At 42.3% G+C, this 18,034-nt stretch overlaps 1 protein-coding gene across 2 annotated transcripts in view; it reads right to left on the minus strand.

Annotated features, from left to right (window-relative positions):
- REV1 (REV1 DNA directed polymerase) overlaps positions 1 to 12,177 on the minus strand; it is a 53,236-nt gene extending 41,059 nt beyond the window's left edge. For both annotated transcript variants that reach the window (XM_044433736.1, XM_044433728.1), the window contains exons 1-3: positions 11,875 to 12,177; positions 3,382 to 3,448; positions 2,829 to 2,961 (exon numbers count right to left, since the gene is read on the minus strand). In XM_044433736.1, the coding sequence (XP_044289671.1) occupies positions 2,829 to 2,961; positions 3,382 to 3,438 (190 nt within the window). In that variant the 5' untranslated portion in view covers positions 3,439 to 3,448; positions 11,875 to 12,177. The remainder of the gene's footprint in view (positions 1 to 2,828; positions 2,962 to 3,381; positions 3,449 to 11,874) is intronic.
- Between the last annotated feature and the right edge of the window lie 5,857 nt (positions 12,178 to 18,034).

Genomic DNA, 18,034 nt, shown 5'->3' on the forward strand with positions numbered 1-18,034 from the left:
CTACTATGGAAACCAGTTTTAATGTTTTGTTTTCCATTCTCTATTTGCAACAAAATGGTGAAAATTTGCAGGGTGAAAATCTTTTATTCTAATCTGGCTAAGTCTTTTCTAGGATAATGCATTCCATTCTCCCTCCCTCTCATTTCAGTGGCCAAGGTTCCTCCAAACTAACACCTTTTTATGGGTGATGGCAGTCTTGGCACATAAGGAGTAGACAAATTATGAGACTACAGGATACTAAGAAAATGAGTTTATTATCTACGTGTATAAATGAGATCTGCAACAAAATATTATAATGTGGTACTCTCCTCCATGAAACACCATCTCCCCTTCCACCTGGTTTTCCATCTCCCCTCTTCCAAATTTACACATAGCATACCACTCCTCCTGCTCAAGCTCTCCTGCTACCTAAAGTGGGAAAGCACATGCAAATACTGTATCACCCTCTTCCTACTATCTTTGCTTCCTCTGCCAAATTGCCCCCTCCCCATTCACTGTCACGTTGGACAAACTAGAGGACAGTCTTTCTAGACAGTTGTATTGACCAAAGGAAACAACTTTGAGGTTCTTCAAAAATAGCCTGAAATGCCTTCCCAAGATACCACTCCTCAATGCATAGCAATAAATGTCATGGTGGGAGAGTGACTAGTGGAGTTGTGTGGCAGCAGGTGGTGGATATCCTATTAACTGTGAAGGAAGGGAGTGTGCTATTAACTACTCTTCCTGCACCTGTGCTTGAAACACTTCGCTACATCATGTGAGAGGGCCAACTCTGGCATGCTGTAAATGCTAAGTCAGTTTTTACTTCTGTTCTGCCCTTGTTAGCCATTTCCCCTGCTGTGTTTTTTTTAATGGGGGGGTACTTTTGCAAATCTTGGTAGTTCCAGAAATCCTGTCGATATCTCCCTTGTGTGTGCCATTTTGGCTACAGAAGTAATGAAAACAGAGAGACTGATGAAAGCCAAACTCAAATTAGCTTTAAAAAAACTGAAGTGAAAAATGTGCTTTATTCCAAGCACAAATGGCTAGGTTTTTCAATAATGATTAATGAATACTTCCTGTGTTAAACAAGGTAAAAGTTACAGGATATTTTGTGCTGTGTTAAGTTCTAAATACATATTTTAAAATATATAATATAATCTGTATGTATTCAGCAGCAGCCTGATACATACTCTCTTGCTTTTATAATTTAAACCACTGAGTTGGAATAAACAATGAATTATGCATAGGCCTGCCTTTGAAAATGGCCCAGAAACTTCAGTTGGTCACAAAAAGGGCAGAAAAATTGTTAAACAAGAACCGATCAGCATGAACATACTAGACCAATACTTCATGATCACTAGCTGCCAGTCCATGTCCACATCTTCAAAGTGCTGGCATTAACAGTCAAAGCCCTAAATGGCTTGAACCATGTTGCCTGAATGATTTATCTCTTCCCATATATATCTGCCTGGACCATAAGGTCATCTTCAGTGGTCTTTTTCTGAAGGAGCTCCTGCCAAGTGAAGTCAGGTGTGTGGCTACTAAGAAGCCCTTTTCTGTTATGGCACCCCAGCCATGGAATGAACTTCCCAGAGAGGCTCACCTAGCACCTACATTGTACTTTTTCCAGTGTCAGATAAAGATCTTATTTTTTAGGAATTTTAGTTTCAGTCTGTATTAAATCTTATATTGTATTTTAAATCTTTGTACTACTACTACTACTAAGCTTTGCTCTGTTTCTTGCTTTTATTTTATACTGTAGTGTTAACCATTCAATTTTACTGCATTTCATGTTTTTAAATTGTTTTACATTTTTGTGAACCACCCAGAAAGCTTAAGTTATTGTGTGGTATAAAAATATAATTATTAAATAATGTTGATTGTCTGAATGCTGTATATCACCTCAGAGGGACTCTTTTGAGACTTAAAATTGAAATAATTTTATAATTAAATTATATTTATAAAATTTATAACTGCTCAGAGAGCTTTGGCTGTGGGGCAATATAAAATAAAATTAATAATAATTTTAAAAGCAAATTAGTTCAGTATTACACAGGAATCCCTTGCAATTACTATCTCATACATCAAAAAGCTTGTGTTGTATCATGACACTGATATATTCCCCCTCCTCAAAAAATAAAATTTTTGTTTGTTTAGGGTACATTAGTAGTTGTTTTGAAGTCAAACTGAATTAACATTTGAACAAATCTCACTTCTGAAGAAATAAAAATTGGAAAAATAAATATTCCCCCAATTCACTGTCAGACCAGGTAGTGTCAGAGGGTTGTCAGATTAGGCATAGCGTTTTAGGTCATCTCTGATCACACAACAGCAGAGAACAAACAAATATAGTCAGGCAAGTTGGACTCCTAAGTGCACCTGTCAGACCCCCAATTTTCCCCTCAGTCATCCCCACTAACACTTGTAATGTTCCTTTCCACCATATTAAGAATGAAAAAATTGGCAAAATTAGGAGACTTACTGCCCAATTTGTCAAATTCCTCCTTCCTTGGAGCTGGGATGAGTGCAGTGAAAGGCAGAATTATTGGCAAATATGATGGGCATGAGTGAGGTGGGGAGGCAACAAGAAAGAGACAAAAGCAGTGGGAGTGGGGAGGAAGAGAAAGAAAAGGTGATGGGAGAAGTAAGAGGCAACTGGGGAAGGAAACCCCAAACAAGGAAGAGGAGTAGGAAAGGGGTAAAAAAGTAGTAATTCAGGAAGGAGGGGCAATAAAATGTGCTCTGAAAAAAAGTCACGTGTGCCCATAGACCTTGAAAAAGACTGTCACTGTCCCAATGGGTCTGAAAAGATTGCCTATCATGGTTTAAGAGAATGAAAATATCACCTGTAAAACCATTGACATAGATGGCAACTCCACTGAAGATACTGGATAAAGTTTCATCTTTTTGATGTTGCATAGCCGCCTCTGAACAGAACTGATCCTCCAGTTTCTGGACCTTGGCAGACATATATCCTCCCTTGAATTTAAATAAAATACTATTAAAGTCTATAATTTGACTATATTGTATCTAATTACAGAAATTAATCAACCAGGTTGAAAGTCCTAATTAGATATTGTTTTTGAAAGGACTTGATATCCGTTTAGTTTTTGGTGTGCAAAAAACAAGTAGAGTAATCAGACAAACATTTTGTAGGCAAACTGAAACTGCTTTAACATGATTCTGAAATCAAAGAAAAACAAACTGGGTAATTTTCTTGGCCAAATACATTGGAAAATACAACTTGAGCCTCTATGAACATATCAGAGGTGAATAGAGTTTGGCTGTGTTATAGAAATGATATATATTAACACTGGTTAAACCCCAGCAAAAAAAGCAAGCAACTTTCCTTAAGTTATTTCAGCTACTTTCATTAAAGTATTTTCAATTTGAACATACCCATGAACCCCAGCCATCTCTGTCACTGGCTCGTTTTCTCCATGCACCTTGCTTCATATTGAAACTTCTAATTTGGAAGGAAAAAACAGTATTTTCAATACGAACACTATAATATTTGAAAATGCACAGCCAGAAATATGCATATGAACCACAAATTTCTAAATTGGGAAGACGTTATAAGACAAAATGATGCATCAAATGTAACTGTAAAAATATTGATGTACATGTGTATAGACTTCACAGATAAAAAAACCCAAAACCAAAACCCTCTCAGAGTGCTCACAGTCAACAAAATGGGACAACCTTAACTCAACTTTCTTCATGTTTTGGACCACAATTCCCAGCATCCCTGACCACTAACCATGGTAGCTGAGGCTATCAGAACTAGAGTATAACAGAAATGAAAGGTTTTAAGGTTGGGAAAGAATGCTTTAACCTAATGTTTTTCTCCATTCTACTGGCACATTCTTCCAAAATAGTTTTTCATTTGGCTGATAGCACAACAAAATAGCGGTGGACAATACTATGTTGTCACATCATTTAATTCCAAACCAATTCTCACAAGGCAGACAAGCTACCTTGGCAACCCATGGGTTCTAGCAGGGGCTGTTATACACACAATGGACTGTCTTACTGTCCAAACCCAAACAAACACAACTGTTGGTTCAGGGAACTGGCTACTGAGCCTCTTGTCAAGAGCAGCAGTCCCCTTGCCTCTCTTGCCAAGTGGCCTTGGGTGACTGCCATTGCCAGCCATCCAAAAAGTGCACAAGCACTGGCTTCTCACCCTCCCTGCTAGGAACATGGACCATTTCAGGCTCACTGCAGCTTTCTTTCACTTTAAATTTTTTCCCCTGATATCACAACAGCCATCTGTCACTCCAGTTTTTGCAGTTCCCAGCATTTTGACTGCTCATGAGTCCAAGGTACTCTGGAAAGCACTCCAGCAGCACCTTGGCAGGACTGCCTCTGCTGACAAACTATTAAAAAAACCTTTTTGTCCCCTGTTACTTCAGCAAATATTCAATTGATTTATTTTTAATTTTTACCATCTGTTTCATGGGTGTAGGAAAGGAGATTCCTCAGGAAGCAGGCAAACTTATCTTCCCTGATGGCTACATCTGACAGCTATCAAAAGGCAAGCTGTCAAGTGTATCCAAAAGCACAAGTTATCTGGATCTGTGTAAAGGAAGTGGTAGCAAAATCTGCATAGTTTTGTTTTGGTTTTGTGTTGTGTGTGTGTGTGTGTGGGGGGGTTGGATTCATGTGTTTTAACTTTTGCATTTGCTCCTGAGATTTTACCACGCTGGGATCATGTAAATGTATGAGCCACTCCATTTATTGAAAAAAAATGCCTTTGATAGCTATAAAAGGTAAAGCCTCATTTGTAATGTGAGATTTAGAAAGGATTAAGAAAAAGATTGGGGAAAACATTATAGAGGCATATATATCTGCATAATATCGTACCAAAAAATATTGGTTTTGCGGGACTTTGCCGGCAAGCAGCTATGCACGTTTCTCATCCAAGGCTCCTTAGTACCTATACCTGCATAAATGTAGCCATCCTCATTTGCACAAGTGCAGATTTTAAAACAACTTTCACAAATATTTGTGAAAATTAGGGATTAGAACTGGAAAAAAGTTTTACAACCATGGGCAGTCCCTCCAAGGCACAGCTGGATACTTTAAAAGGCTGTTAGTAGCTATTAAAATGGATGTTATGAAACATCAAGAGCTTATGAGCATGAGGTAGAGAGAGACAACTTGGTCCACTCAAAGTGCCCCCTGAGATACCCTTGTGAGGACCAAGCAGGACGAAAGGGGGCCAAAATCCCTATGTGTCCCTCTCAGGTGTCATGTGGGTTGTTTTACCAACAACCAGTCCACTATACCTTATTACCTGTATGGGTTGGCATTATGTACATATGCTCCCCTAGTAGAGCAAGGAAGTAATTTAGGAACCAACTGAACATGAAACCATTCATACAGTTAATGATTTCCAACTGCTGGTGAAAGGGGAAAACAGTCTTGAGCAGGGTTAGAATCTAATCCTCTTCCAAAGCCAGGTGTCTCTCCCTTATCAGCATAAAGCTAAGACACTGAAATAGCTATCCTAAATAAATACACAACAGTAAGAATCAATGCAGAGCCCTATTGATTGTCTTCTCCAGATCCACTGTAACTCCAGTTACAGGACATATCACCTAACTTAGTACCACTGCACAGTTCTATCAGAGGAAGGAAGGGAGGGAGCGCTATGTTAGTCTGTTGCAGAAAACAACACAGTATTTTAGCACTTTAAAAATTAAATATATTATAATTTTTATGAACTAACGTTCACTTCAAGTGTGTGTTAGCTTCAGCAAGGAAACACAGTCCAAATATCAAAAAACATTCCATGAGACTACACTATGATACTTTTGCACCATGGAGTATGCAAGTATAAACTTGATGATGGAGAACTTTGGAGAAGAGCACAAAGAAGGTTAGATAAAAGCAGGTGCCCACACATTTTGAATAGCTAACCCTAAATTGGAGGATGTTGAAACCTTGCTCCTCCCCCATCTTTCTGACCTCATGATGTCTTCTGAAATGCAACACTGGGTCAGAGGCAAGCCCAGCACTGGCCTTAGAGTGAGGAATTGTTTTTGCAACTGTGTTATTAGTGAACAAGCTGACCAAGGGGGCTGGGGATTGCACAGGCTCTGTGTTTTCAAGGCATTCCAAGGCACTACAGAAATATAGCTCCAAAATAAAAACAAAACCTAGCTCAGGTTTCTTTTCAAAATTGTGATCAGGGAGTAAATCACCCCTGCACTGTTTTGCCAAACCATAGCACAATTTTGGAGACAATTCTATTCTTCCTTTATCTCCAAAGGTAGAGACAATTCAAGATATCACTGCGCTTTCCGAGGGCTGAATGCATAACATCCACAATAAAGGGCCAATTAATTGTCTTCTCAGAAACTGTTATAGGTGGGGGCAAGCTCAGGACATAGGATCCAATACCCACCTGGAATCTTAACCCCACTGCTGCAACTAGAACTGCTAGGGAATATCAGTCCAGACTGGTAAGCAGAGATGGATGAGGGCTGCCCCACCTCTGCATCATTTCACTATAACTCAAACTCCATTACTTATGATATGAAGTTAGAAAATGAGTCAATTGCTATTTTCTCCAGGGGGTCTAAACGAGAAAGTAACAGTACTGGTCCTGCCACAGCCTGCCTGATATTAATTCCCTATGAAGTCAAGTAATCTGAGTAGCATAAACATTAATTAACAACAAAATTATATGCTAAGTTACTTTACTTTGGGAATCCATAATCAAATACTATTAGTGTACGGTACAGAGATTCCCTTCCCATGACTGCCACTTTGATACCCTGTATTCAGAACTCATGAACTACTTTATTACTCTTTGTTTCCCTTTTGCAATTAAAAACTATTAATAATTTAACAAACTATTCAATAATTCTTATCCACACAATTACTTCAAGAAGCTGATTAGACCAAAGGAACCTAAAATGCCCTTTCCTGGTTTTCCACCACCCACTACCACCAGGGAAGCAGTGCTCCCTCTGAGTGGCTCAGCTTACATGCCTCCCAAAAGTAGGGGCTGGGTGTTAACTGGCATAAACAGAAGGATCTGTTCTAGAGAGAGAAGAGTTGGTTAATTTGGCTAAAGCAGTTATGAGGTCTTTCTTCCCGCACCTTTGCAGCCACATGCTACTTGTTCATCCTGACCTCCAGCCAGCCCTACAAGACAACAACAAATCAAGCTGCTCCTGCAGCCAGTGCTTGACTTACCAGGCACTCTCTGACCTCTGAAGGGAAACAACAATAGCACGCAACAATAGCTTTAGAAAAGTTATAAAGTGGAGGGTGAAGGAATACTACTGCTACTGAGAGCCCATTCCTTGCAAGAAGAGCTTATGCTTATAGGTTTGACCAACTGCAGCCACACATTAAAAATGAGCGTTTTATGATTTGTTCATTTAGTGCAGCACTTTGGAGAGAACACCACTGAGCATCTACACTTTGTCAGGAGGAGGGATGTAAGAAATATGAACAACTGAGATCATCATTTTTTCCTAGTCTTGCTCAGGTATACGTTTATGGCTGCCTGAAATGTGAAGTGCCTGGCCAATGCCTGCTGTCAAAGAAAAGTAGCAAACATCCATGGACACTGACTAAGAGGATCGTATAGGTTAATTTGTGCTATCAGCTGATGAACTGCCACATTCATAGTGAAGTGGCAAAGGGGGTTTTTAGCTTGAAAGAGGTTGAAAGTATATCTCATAGTTTATGAGTGCTTTCCATCTTTTTTACACTCCTCCAACCCTCTAGGTGCTCCAGAAGATCTACTTTCCACCTCCTTTCCACAAGAACTTTCTTTTTCCAGCCATTCAAAGAATAGCTTCTTTCTAATAAACTGACAGATGTGAATAATTCTGGGGAATCTGGGAAATTTCATGGTTATGGGTTGCCACATTATGTAAACTTTATCAAAGTCACCTTAGCAGCAGCAATGAGTGCTCTGACAGTTTCACAGGTAAGTGGCAACAACTGGCAGGGGGGAAAACATTTTATATTGCCTTGTCTATATACTTTGACCTGTATATACGGAAACATTCAAAATACTACAAATTATTTCCCTTGTTCTAGACTTGAGCATTAAGAGAACGAATCAGTCACTCTCACTCAATACAGTAACTGAATTCCTTTGTCTGATTGCAAAGATCTACTCCATTTGACAACTTCTGCTTTTCTGGATATTTTGGCATACAATGCCTGTAATCCTTCAGCATTGGTTATATCAGCTGGCTTTGATGGGAGTTACAGGTCAAAATATCTGGAGGGTTAGGAGTTACCCACCCAGCTAAAGCTATATATGGGTTATGGACTTATTTCAGTAGATTCAGAAGAACCTTTAACAAAATATTTATTAATATTTGTTCCTACTTTTCTTTCAAGGAACTCAGTTGTCTAGTCTAGTTGTCATTAGACAACTACATGTTTGTCCTCATTTTATTTTCACAATACCATGGGATAAATTAGGCTGAGAGTGACTAGACCAATGTCACCTATCCACAGTGCTTCCAAACGGATATTTTTTCTATAAGAAAAAAGATTAAAGAAGTAATAGGAAAATACAGAGCATACCAAATTGAAGATACTAATGCATCGATTCCTACAATAAAACTCATCTGGAAGCACCCCCCTTAAGTTTTGTGGATGAGTAAGAAGATGAAAATGGATTTCCCTAGTCCATTATACCATACAGGCTCAGTAATAAAAGTGGTAAGACGATCCCCTAGTTATTTGTCACATATACACTGTGATGTGCATTTTCTGGAAAAAGAACTGGACATTTTTCTGGAAAATATCCCAATCCTCTAAGTAATGTTATCTGATTTAGCATGTTTGGTTGACTCTTTTTACCTCCCAACACACATTCTCCCTCAATAACTAAAGTATAATCCATGAAAATTTTATGTATAATATAAATATACCAAAATATTCCCAATAGCTACAAAATTTTTGAACTGAACTATTCAGTTTTGAGGGAAATTAAATTAACACATAATATAGTTTAAATGTTACATTCAAAGACATTCAAAGCTTTATGTGGAAATTATTTTATTTATTATTTCAAGCTGAGAAAATTCTGACTCAAAAAAACTAATTGAAAATGTTAGTTCACTGAAAGATGGATGTGGTCCATGGATGCAAGCTGAGGAAGCTGGGCAGAAGGGTGCTGTTGTACTTATTCTTGTGGAATCACATGGGTTACTGACTGCCCACATGTGAACCAAACGTTGGACTAGATACACTGACTAGATACACCATTGGTCTGATCCAGCACAGCTCGCATGCAGTATATATGATCTTAAATGAAAAAATGGTATACATTTTAGTTCAGCTTTTCTTCAGGTTGTTATTGAAGAAAGCTAGCAATAAAGGGCAAATATATCATGCATAATTCTGGTGCAGACCCAGCCAGGAGACAATTTTATTGCATACAGCAAAGCGTTGTCATACCTTATCTTTCAGTTGCCTCTTGGGTTGCCTTGAAGGATAACTTATGAGACAGTCAGTGTGGCTTGGTGGGTTGAGTGCTGGAATGGGGGTCTGGGAGATCCAGGTTCTAGTTCCTACTCAGCCATGGAGCTCAATGGGTGACTTTAGGCCAGTCATACACTCTCAGTCTAATCTACCTCATGGGGTTATGATTGTGAAAATAACCCAACAGAACACAACAGAGGTGAAGCACCTTGTAAACTACCTTGAGTTCTTTGCAAGAGGCATGCGGTACAAGGATAATAATAGATTATTTAAGTTCATATCCTTTATTTAGCCCACCTACTACGACTGATTGCAGTACAACAGTCCTGACAACTACGGACCTCTATGGGCAGCCCTTCTACAAACAACTTCGAAAAGTCCCTCCTGGCTTCCCAGTTATCTTTCTCACTCACCAATAAAAACCTTCCTGAGTCTCAATGACCATTACTTCACATATTTCATATACATGGGGCAATATGTCTTTTAAGGACCAACTGTTACTCAGTTCCTGAACTTTTCCATAGAACTAGCTCTTTGTTAATGACACTTCCATATTAGGTAGTTTGTCCACTTTGTTCACTCACTTTTTATGAACTACTGTTCTTATCAAATTGTCCTCATGTTTTTCCCCAAGCTTCTCTCTTTTTCCAGAACTTTTCTAACTTTTTTCAAAGAAAGCAAAAGTAGCACGATCACTATAGCTGTAGATCATTTTTAACAACAATATTGTACCTTTTCTGAGAGGTGCAGTTTCAATGTGTTGGCTTTGTGAGCATATCAGCACCATCTATACCAAGGCATATCTTCCCTATTATTGTTCTAGGCAGGGCCATTTTATCACAGAACCATGGCAGAATTTGTTAACATTTAAAATGTGACGATGCTAACAAGAAGCATTATTAACGTGCCTGATCACTCAGTTCATTAGACAACATATCTTGATGCTTCCACATGAATCCTCTCAAATGAAGAACACTCAGGGAACAGACTTCAATGGGATGCAGTCCCATTGCATTTCTGTGGAGCTTCCTGCATTTGGAGATTGGGCAAGGACCAACCGTGTGTTGTTTCTGGTGCCTGCTGAAAAAAATTATCTAAAGAAGCTTCCTAAATTGACTAGCCATCATTTTTATATTTTAAAAACTTTTTAATATAGCAATTTATTGTCTTTATCTTTCACTGATCACTACTCCAGAATTTGTTTAGATATTCTGGAATATAGTAAGTGTATAAATGTTGAAATAAATAAGACAGTAAATACAATGTCTACAGTGATCTGTTTATCACCTTAAATTTAACAAAGCTATTGTAAGGATCTTGCCCAACTACAACTTCTGGTACTCAGCAGTGATAAAGCAAATAAAAATATGTACTAAGTCCCTTGTCTGACATTTTTGTTCTGAATTTTTGGGACAGCATAATTAGTATGAGGAATCTTGCCCCCCTCTGCTAGAGTTATAGAACTTAAATGTGCAAACTGGAAGGCTTTTAAATAACCATCTAGAAACAGTAATTGTGTCTGGTTAATAGCTTTAAACAGTTTGATAACCGGATTTGTTTTTAAAAATTCAGCCCTGAAATCCTGTTGCATCTAGCTTGTGCCAATCATATGGTATTCACCATCACTCTCGGTCCTTTTTAATTCCAAGACCATTGCTTCATTTTACAATAGCAAACTAACCCCAAGCTTCCAGGAAAAGCAAAGCTATGAAGCGGGAGGGAGAGACAAGTCAAAAATAACCGCGCTTCCCTCTGGGTCCTTAAAATCCAGCAGCCGCACTTTCTCATGCTGCACCGTGCAACATCCTCAAATTGCCCATCACTGTTTAGCGCCTGCAGCTCATGACGAGCATGGTTAGTGGAAAGCTGCAGACAGACAACTGCAGTGATGGAAAGCTACAGACACCGCCATGGCTTCTGGAACGTGTGCGGGATGCAGACCATTATCTAGCGCTTAAGGACAGGAACATTTATCACTGCCATCTGTGAGGAGGCCGTTCCTGCCGAGGGCGAGGGGCGAGCTGTCGTGGGGAACGGCAGAGGCAGCGGCGCCTGCATCCCCGTCCCGGTGCGGCTGTGAGCGTGTTGTGTCTGAAGCGGCGACGGCAACAGCGGAGGAAGAGGCCCCATGTGACATGCACACACGGAACAACCACACAACCCTCGTCGGAGGGCGGCAGCCGGGACTGCCCGACCCTGGAGCCGTTCACCAACCGCCAGCAGGTGAGCTTTACATAAGCCGCGCGCCACGGGAACTCGCCGTGTGGCGGGGGGGGGGGGTGCGGGAGACCGACAAGCTTTGGGCCCGGAACTACTGCGGGCCTCCCTTCGCGCGGCAGGTGAAACGGGCAGCGGGTTAGAGTTGTTCTGCTCGCCCAAAGGGAGGGAGTTCAGGGAAGCCGCCGCCTCCGTCGGGTCTCTCACCTTTCGCCACGTCTCGGGCGTCGCCGCCGTCTGCCCTGTCGGGCCGTGTGGAAGCTTCACATCGCGTCCCTTCGCGCTGCTCCCCGCTGCTGCCGCCGCCGCCGCCGCCGCCGCCGCAGCAACAAGCCCGCGTCACACGCTGCCGCCGCTGCTACTTCTTCTCGCCCGCCTTCACCTCGTTCCTCCTCCTCCTCCGACCTTCCCTTTCCCTCAGAACGCCGCGTCACGCACGGCGCGCGGAAAGTCTCGCGCCACCAACCGCCGCTGCCTGCCTCTTCCCTTCCTTCCTTTCGCTCGATCAACAACGCTCACTCACACCAGCTGGCCATCCTTGCCCTGAGGCGGCGCCCCCTACCGGCACTAAGAAGTCGCGTGGCCAACAGCAGCTGCTTCCCTCCTCCAATCGCTGGCGACAGCTTCAAAGGAGGACTCCCAGCGTCACGTGACGTCTGCTGAGGCGAGAACAAACCGCGCGCCTGGCTCACTCGCTCCTCTTCCCTAGCCCGTCCCGCCCCGTCCCGCCCCGTGCGGGCTCTCGCTAGGACGGAAGCGGCGAGGCTGGATCGCCCTCTGCAGGGAGAGAGGCGACATCGCTACGCTACCGCTCTGGAGAGAGGCGGGAGCGGAGCGCGGCTTTTCCCAGGCACACAGACAGACATGAAACGGGGGAAGGGAGACCCCCGCTGCCGCACTGAGGGAGTGCTATATATAGACGGGAGATGGATATAGCCACACGCGCACGGCCCTAGCGCGGCTCCTGCGAACTGCAGCCCGGAATAGCCTCCTCGTCTGGCTAATTCATCGGCTGGCTGCCTGGGCGTCGGGAGCGGCGCTGCAGACCTGACAAGGCGCGCCTGGGCTCCCTCGAGGGAAGCGGTGGGGGGAATGTGTCAGCGGCTCTCACACGCAGGCCCGCCTGGCAAGCGTGCCCGCCACCGGCTGCTGCCGTCTAGCCCGCGCGCACAGAGGCACCACGGGTTGCGTAACATGCAGGCGCAAATCAGAGACACCGCGTTTTCCCTTACTCATCTCTCTGTAATGCACAGATGCTCGTCGCAACCGGCGGCTTGCCTATTCAGCAAAATAAACACCCACTTGAAGCGAACGGTTTCCTCTTTCGCCTCCCTACGTCAACGCATCTTACCAATTTAATGTTATTTACATGTTATGCCTATACAGCTTCCAAGCCAAAATTGAGTTTCTGGAATGGGTGGCTTTCCTAAAGCAATAAAATAGATTTGTATTAAGGCTGCTTTTATCTTTTTCCCAGATACATAGCGTAACCTAAAATTAATCTACACTGCAGTAGTATCCATGTCGACTCCGATGTAAGTCCCGGTGAGTTTAATTGGACTCTTATGCCATGGTAAGAGCGAATGGGACTGCAACTGCAACCCTCTGCCGACATATCTCGGATGAGTTCCCTTGAACTCAACAGAATACTTCTGAGTAGACTGATACAGGTTTTTCACTGGCTATTTTTGTTTACCATTCTTTTCTCAGAAACACACATTGCAGAGCCTTTATTTACATTAATTCAAATTATAATAAAGGAATTGTAATGCATTTTGATACTTTTGATATTCATTCTTCTTTATTATTCAGCTCTTGCTGACAGTTGATTGCAGAACTTAAGTTCTGTGACTCAATTAATGTGCTTTTGCTTGAGGGTCTCCCTAGACCTAGACTGAAGGGCCAGTTTTGCCAGTTTTCATCCGACTGAATCCTGGGGCCCCCAGCACTATGAGAAACTGCAGAAGCAATTGCTCCAGGGCAGATGGATGAAAACTGTGTGAAGCAGTGCACAAATGTCCTCCAGGTATCTTGGACTAAAACTTGCATCAGCCCAGTCAAAAGGACCAGTGGTCAGGGATGATGAGAGCTGTAGCCCAAAATCGCTGAAGGATGCCATATTTTAAAGAATCTGCTTTATCCCAAAATCTCTGAAAAAGAAATGCCTTCAGTAGCTAAAAGGTATAACATACAAGCCAACCAGAACTCTGAGCAGAAAGAATTCTAGAACCAAGATGCAACCAAGAAGGTCCTTTGATGAGTTATATATTTTTAAACATTTCCTGCTAATGATGGCAGCCTCAGAAGGGCCTCCCCAGTTATCTTCAAAGCCTAGACAAGCTTATGTGGGGAAAGGCATAAATGGTATATGGATTCTTCGTCAGAAAACTGGATTCATTTCAGGATTGTGTTCACACAGATTTGTGGATCTCTTTTAAAAAGGAATCCCTCCAGAGAATTTGTACCCGGGGCATTGCCTTACGTGCAAGTCAATGAAATTGCATAGATTAACCTATAAACTAGACCAATCAATTTATGCGGGGCAGATGAACATAATGGAAAGCGGATCGCATTATAATGGCTGTGTATAGTGCTGAAGCTGGTCGGTTCTCATCAGACAGTGCTGCATTGCAGGGACAGCCCACACAGTTTGCATGCATCTCCAGACTTCTCCTGCACTGCCGCACCGTACCTGCTTTATCGGTATCATTCATTACAGGATGTTCCTAGCTGCTGTCTGCCACAGCACACAGCTTAGACATGGATACATTTGGGGATTAAAGTGCAAGGATAATCTATGTTTAACACGCTGTTGCTGTCAGAGGGAAATATAGAGCACTACCGAGATGCAACTGGCTTTTACTGACATCTAATGGGCACATAGACTGCAGGAAGCACATGTGTAGAAAATTGCATCCACCAACATGACTTTCACAATAAAGTAATTTCAAATATTGCAACACAATAGCTCTTAACTTCCTTTGTTTTCTAACATCATAACATGTGCTTCATAAGAGTGTCTGATAAAAGGAAGCTTCGAGAGAGGACTAAGACTGACACTGAGACAACTCTAGGTGGGTTTGCCTGGCTGAATGTCAGCCAAGGGACTTAAAGTACAGCTAAGAACTTTTAGTGAGATAAGCAAAAGGTAGCTACACGTTTCTTGCTTGCACCAGGGTTGCAATCTGAAGTGGAATTCTGGGGTGAATTTAGAGACTCCTGCTTTGCAGAGACTTTTGAGAAGTTTTAGGAAAAGCACAATGAGCCCGGCAACATGGATCTGCACATCCCACAGTGCTTCAGGAAAAAACACAACAGGCCTTACTAATTTGATGTGCAGCCCTTTGGAAATGAAATTCTAATTTCACAGGACAGTGAAATAGGGAGGCTTTGTGCCAAACTAGATGAATGTATAATTAGCGATTGAATGATAATCCTTTTTAAGCACAGGAGAACAGAGAGGTAGGGACAATCTAGTCTTGATTAGGATCCTGGTGGGATTTTAATTTTTTGTTTCCCACTGAGGTCCCAGCCTTGATTGTCCTCTTCTCTACTATATGCATCATGATGAAAACTCTCACAGCATAAATGCTGTGTGATGTATACATCCCTGTATACATTTTTCTTGAATGTGCATCAGCCTCCACATTTCAGCATAGTCCTCCTTGTTCCTGAACTGTTTGCCTTCCTAATTGCTTTATATTGCCACCTTCATTCTGTAAGGGCTCTTTTGTCATTAATGCCAATACAATGATCGTAACAAGCTGGCTATAGCCACACAGCCAGTGAAGCCTCCCTACCATGAATTAATACACAGCCATTGGCTTCTAGCACACCTCAGTCAGTCCTGGTTACAGCCCTGAGCTAGCTTCAGGAAGGTAGAAATGCACATGAAAAAGAATCCAGAAATGGCAGCATTCCAGCTTCCATATCAAAGATATACACTACCCTCCATATTTTTCGGCCCACAATTCCCAGTAGTCCCAAACATTGTTGATGCTGGCTGAGGCTGATGAGAGTTAAAATCCAAAAAAGCAGAGCATTAAGTTAGAGAAGGCTGAAATATGCCATCAATAATCTTACATAGATTCATCTTACATTTAGCATGAAGGCAAGTGGCAAAGAGAATCACCATGTTTATTCTTTCTAAAATTCCTTCCTGCCTTGCCTTGCCTTGCCTTGCCTTGCCTTCCTATCATAGACCATTCAAGGCAGCGGCTCAAAATAATGTTACACATCTCAGAAAACATTTTTTCTGCAAGTGTTGATGCAGGGACTTCTGTTACAAGGCAGGAGTTTGATTAATTACCCTAATTTTCAATCTAGCACTATAAATGTATTGGACAGCAACTCCCAGCATCCCCCACCAGATTGGGGAAGTATGGTACAGAAGATAGCACTTTGTTGCAACAAAGTATGGTACAGCTTGTTCCCCAGGACTAGGAAGCTGCCTACATATTAATGTGGGTAATTTTTTAAAATAATAGTTATTTATTTTATGTTTCTACTCTGTTTTTCAACCAAATGCACTCCCAAATTGGCATTTCGAAAATATATTTCTAATGTTTATCTTGCTTTTCCTCCCAAGACCTCAAGATGGCTCATGGAATGTCCCTAGGCAGTCTCCCATGCATGGCAAGTGCTGCTTGATTTGAATACATAGAATTGGCTCTGGATCATTTTCTAGTTGAAACCTCAATCTGAACGCAGGTGGTCATCATTCTTGGTGGCTGTTGGCCCCTAATGCCCTGTCAGGGCCCTCTATTGGAACCACCTTTGGCTCCTCTTCCTTTTTTTCCTGGCCCTGCACACCAAGCTCCCATTAAAATCTCCTATAATGTCCTAAACCAAGCAGCTTGGGAAGTGTGGGGAATTGGAAAAAAACAAAATGAAACAGTTGATCTTGCCATTTAGCACTGCTCAAAGTGCCACCATGATAGCTATACTCACCAGAGCCCACTGACAAAGGAGGGTCCATCACAGGACATTTGCCCATGTCTTCCTCTAAAGTGGAACTGGCCTTGAGTCAAAGTCTGTGTTTGATCACCATTAAAGTCTCAAGTTGTCTTCATTCCTTGAGCAGGAGTCTCCTAAAATAAATAGATTCCTTGCTATAGTGTGATGGACAGTCATTATTGCTTTTTCCTCAAGGTCAATGCATAGTATAAGATAGAGGCTTCCACAAAAGGTAGGACCCTATGAATGTTTAGACCAAGAAAAGGGTGGTGACTCTCTGCATGTTCCAGTCAGCTGTGACTGACTAGAGTATGTTGGGAATTGTAGGCCTTTTCTTTGTCTAAACAGTAACATTGCATTTTAAGGTTCTTCATGATCTCTGTACATTACACATATGGGCTCTGCGCATGCATGGTGCCTGTATTTGGAAAGATCTTCCTGGATAAGCTCAGTATTTTTGATCAGAGCCCCACCCCTTTCCCTCTAGTAAAAATGGGTGGGACTCCTTCCATTTTCCCAATTCATTTTCAACCACCATTTTGTATGCCTTGGGTTTCCTAACTTTGCTTTCTTCTCGGACATGCCTAGCTTCTAGAACCTTCTAACTGCTTCTCATACCTACCTTCTTGAAGGCCTTATCATATATATTACCTCAACTTTCCTTAGTTTTTTCTAATCCCTATCCCTTTTCTCCTAAACAAACACCCTTCTATTGTCTTTCTTACCTCAGCTTTCTTTTTCTTCCTTCTTCTTTATGGCTGTCAAAGCAGCATTTCAAGAATGCATTTGCTGCAACATAAAAATGCTGTTGTCAGAATGACATTTGTTATGTCTTTTCTGCCTCACTGAAGATCACTGGATGGATTCACACCCACACCTCCAGGACTTCACCCGGCAGGCCCAAGAGAACTGAGCCAAGTGAGCACTGGAGCCAGCACTGTCCCCAGCCTCCGTTCATCAGCCAGTGAAACAGCTCAAGCCCTTGACACCCATTTGGGACCAGGAAGCCTACTGGTGTCCACAACCACCACCACAGATAGAGCCCTATTATATTGGCTATCCCTGGAAACAGAGGCTGTCGGAACACCATTACTACCTGTGGGAACCAGCTGCTTTTCACATCAACTATGGGCACCAATGCCACCAATCCATCCACTAGCTCCTACTGAACCCTCACGACCAGCCCAGTGCTAGCCAGAGGTTTCACCTTTCTAGCCTCCAGTACTTGCTCAGATGCCATCCACCTCTTGACAGCCTGCACTGCCACATCAACCGTCTTTGCCATCCAGCTGTTTCTCCTTGTCTGATCCTGCTGACTATGCCTCTGAGTCTGACCTGTCACTGCTTCATGATGACCCAGTCTCGACTTCACAGAAGACATTTTGGTGCAAGGTCCAGGATTCTCCTTTGA

Source organism: Varanus komodoensis, unplaced genomic scaffold (genome assembly GCF_004798865.1).
Source record: "Varanus komodoensis strain SLA01 unplaced genomic scaffold, ASM479886v1 scaffold1, whole genome shotgun sequence".
NCBI lineage: Eukaryota > Metazoa > Chordata > Lepidosauria > Squamata > Varanidae > Varanus > Varanus komodoensis.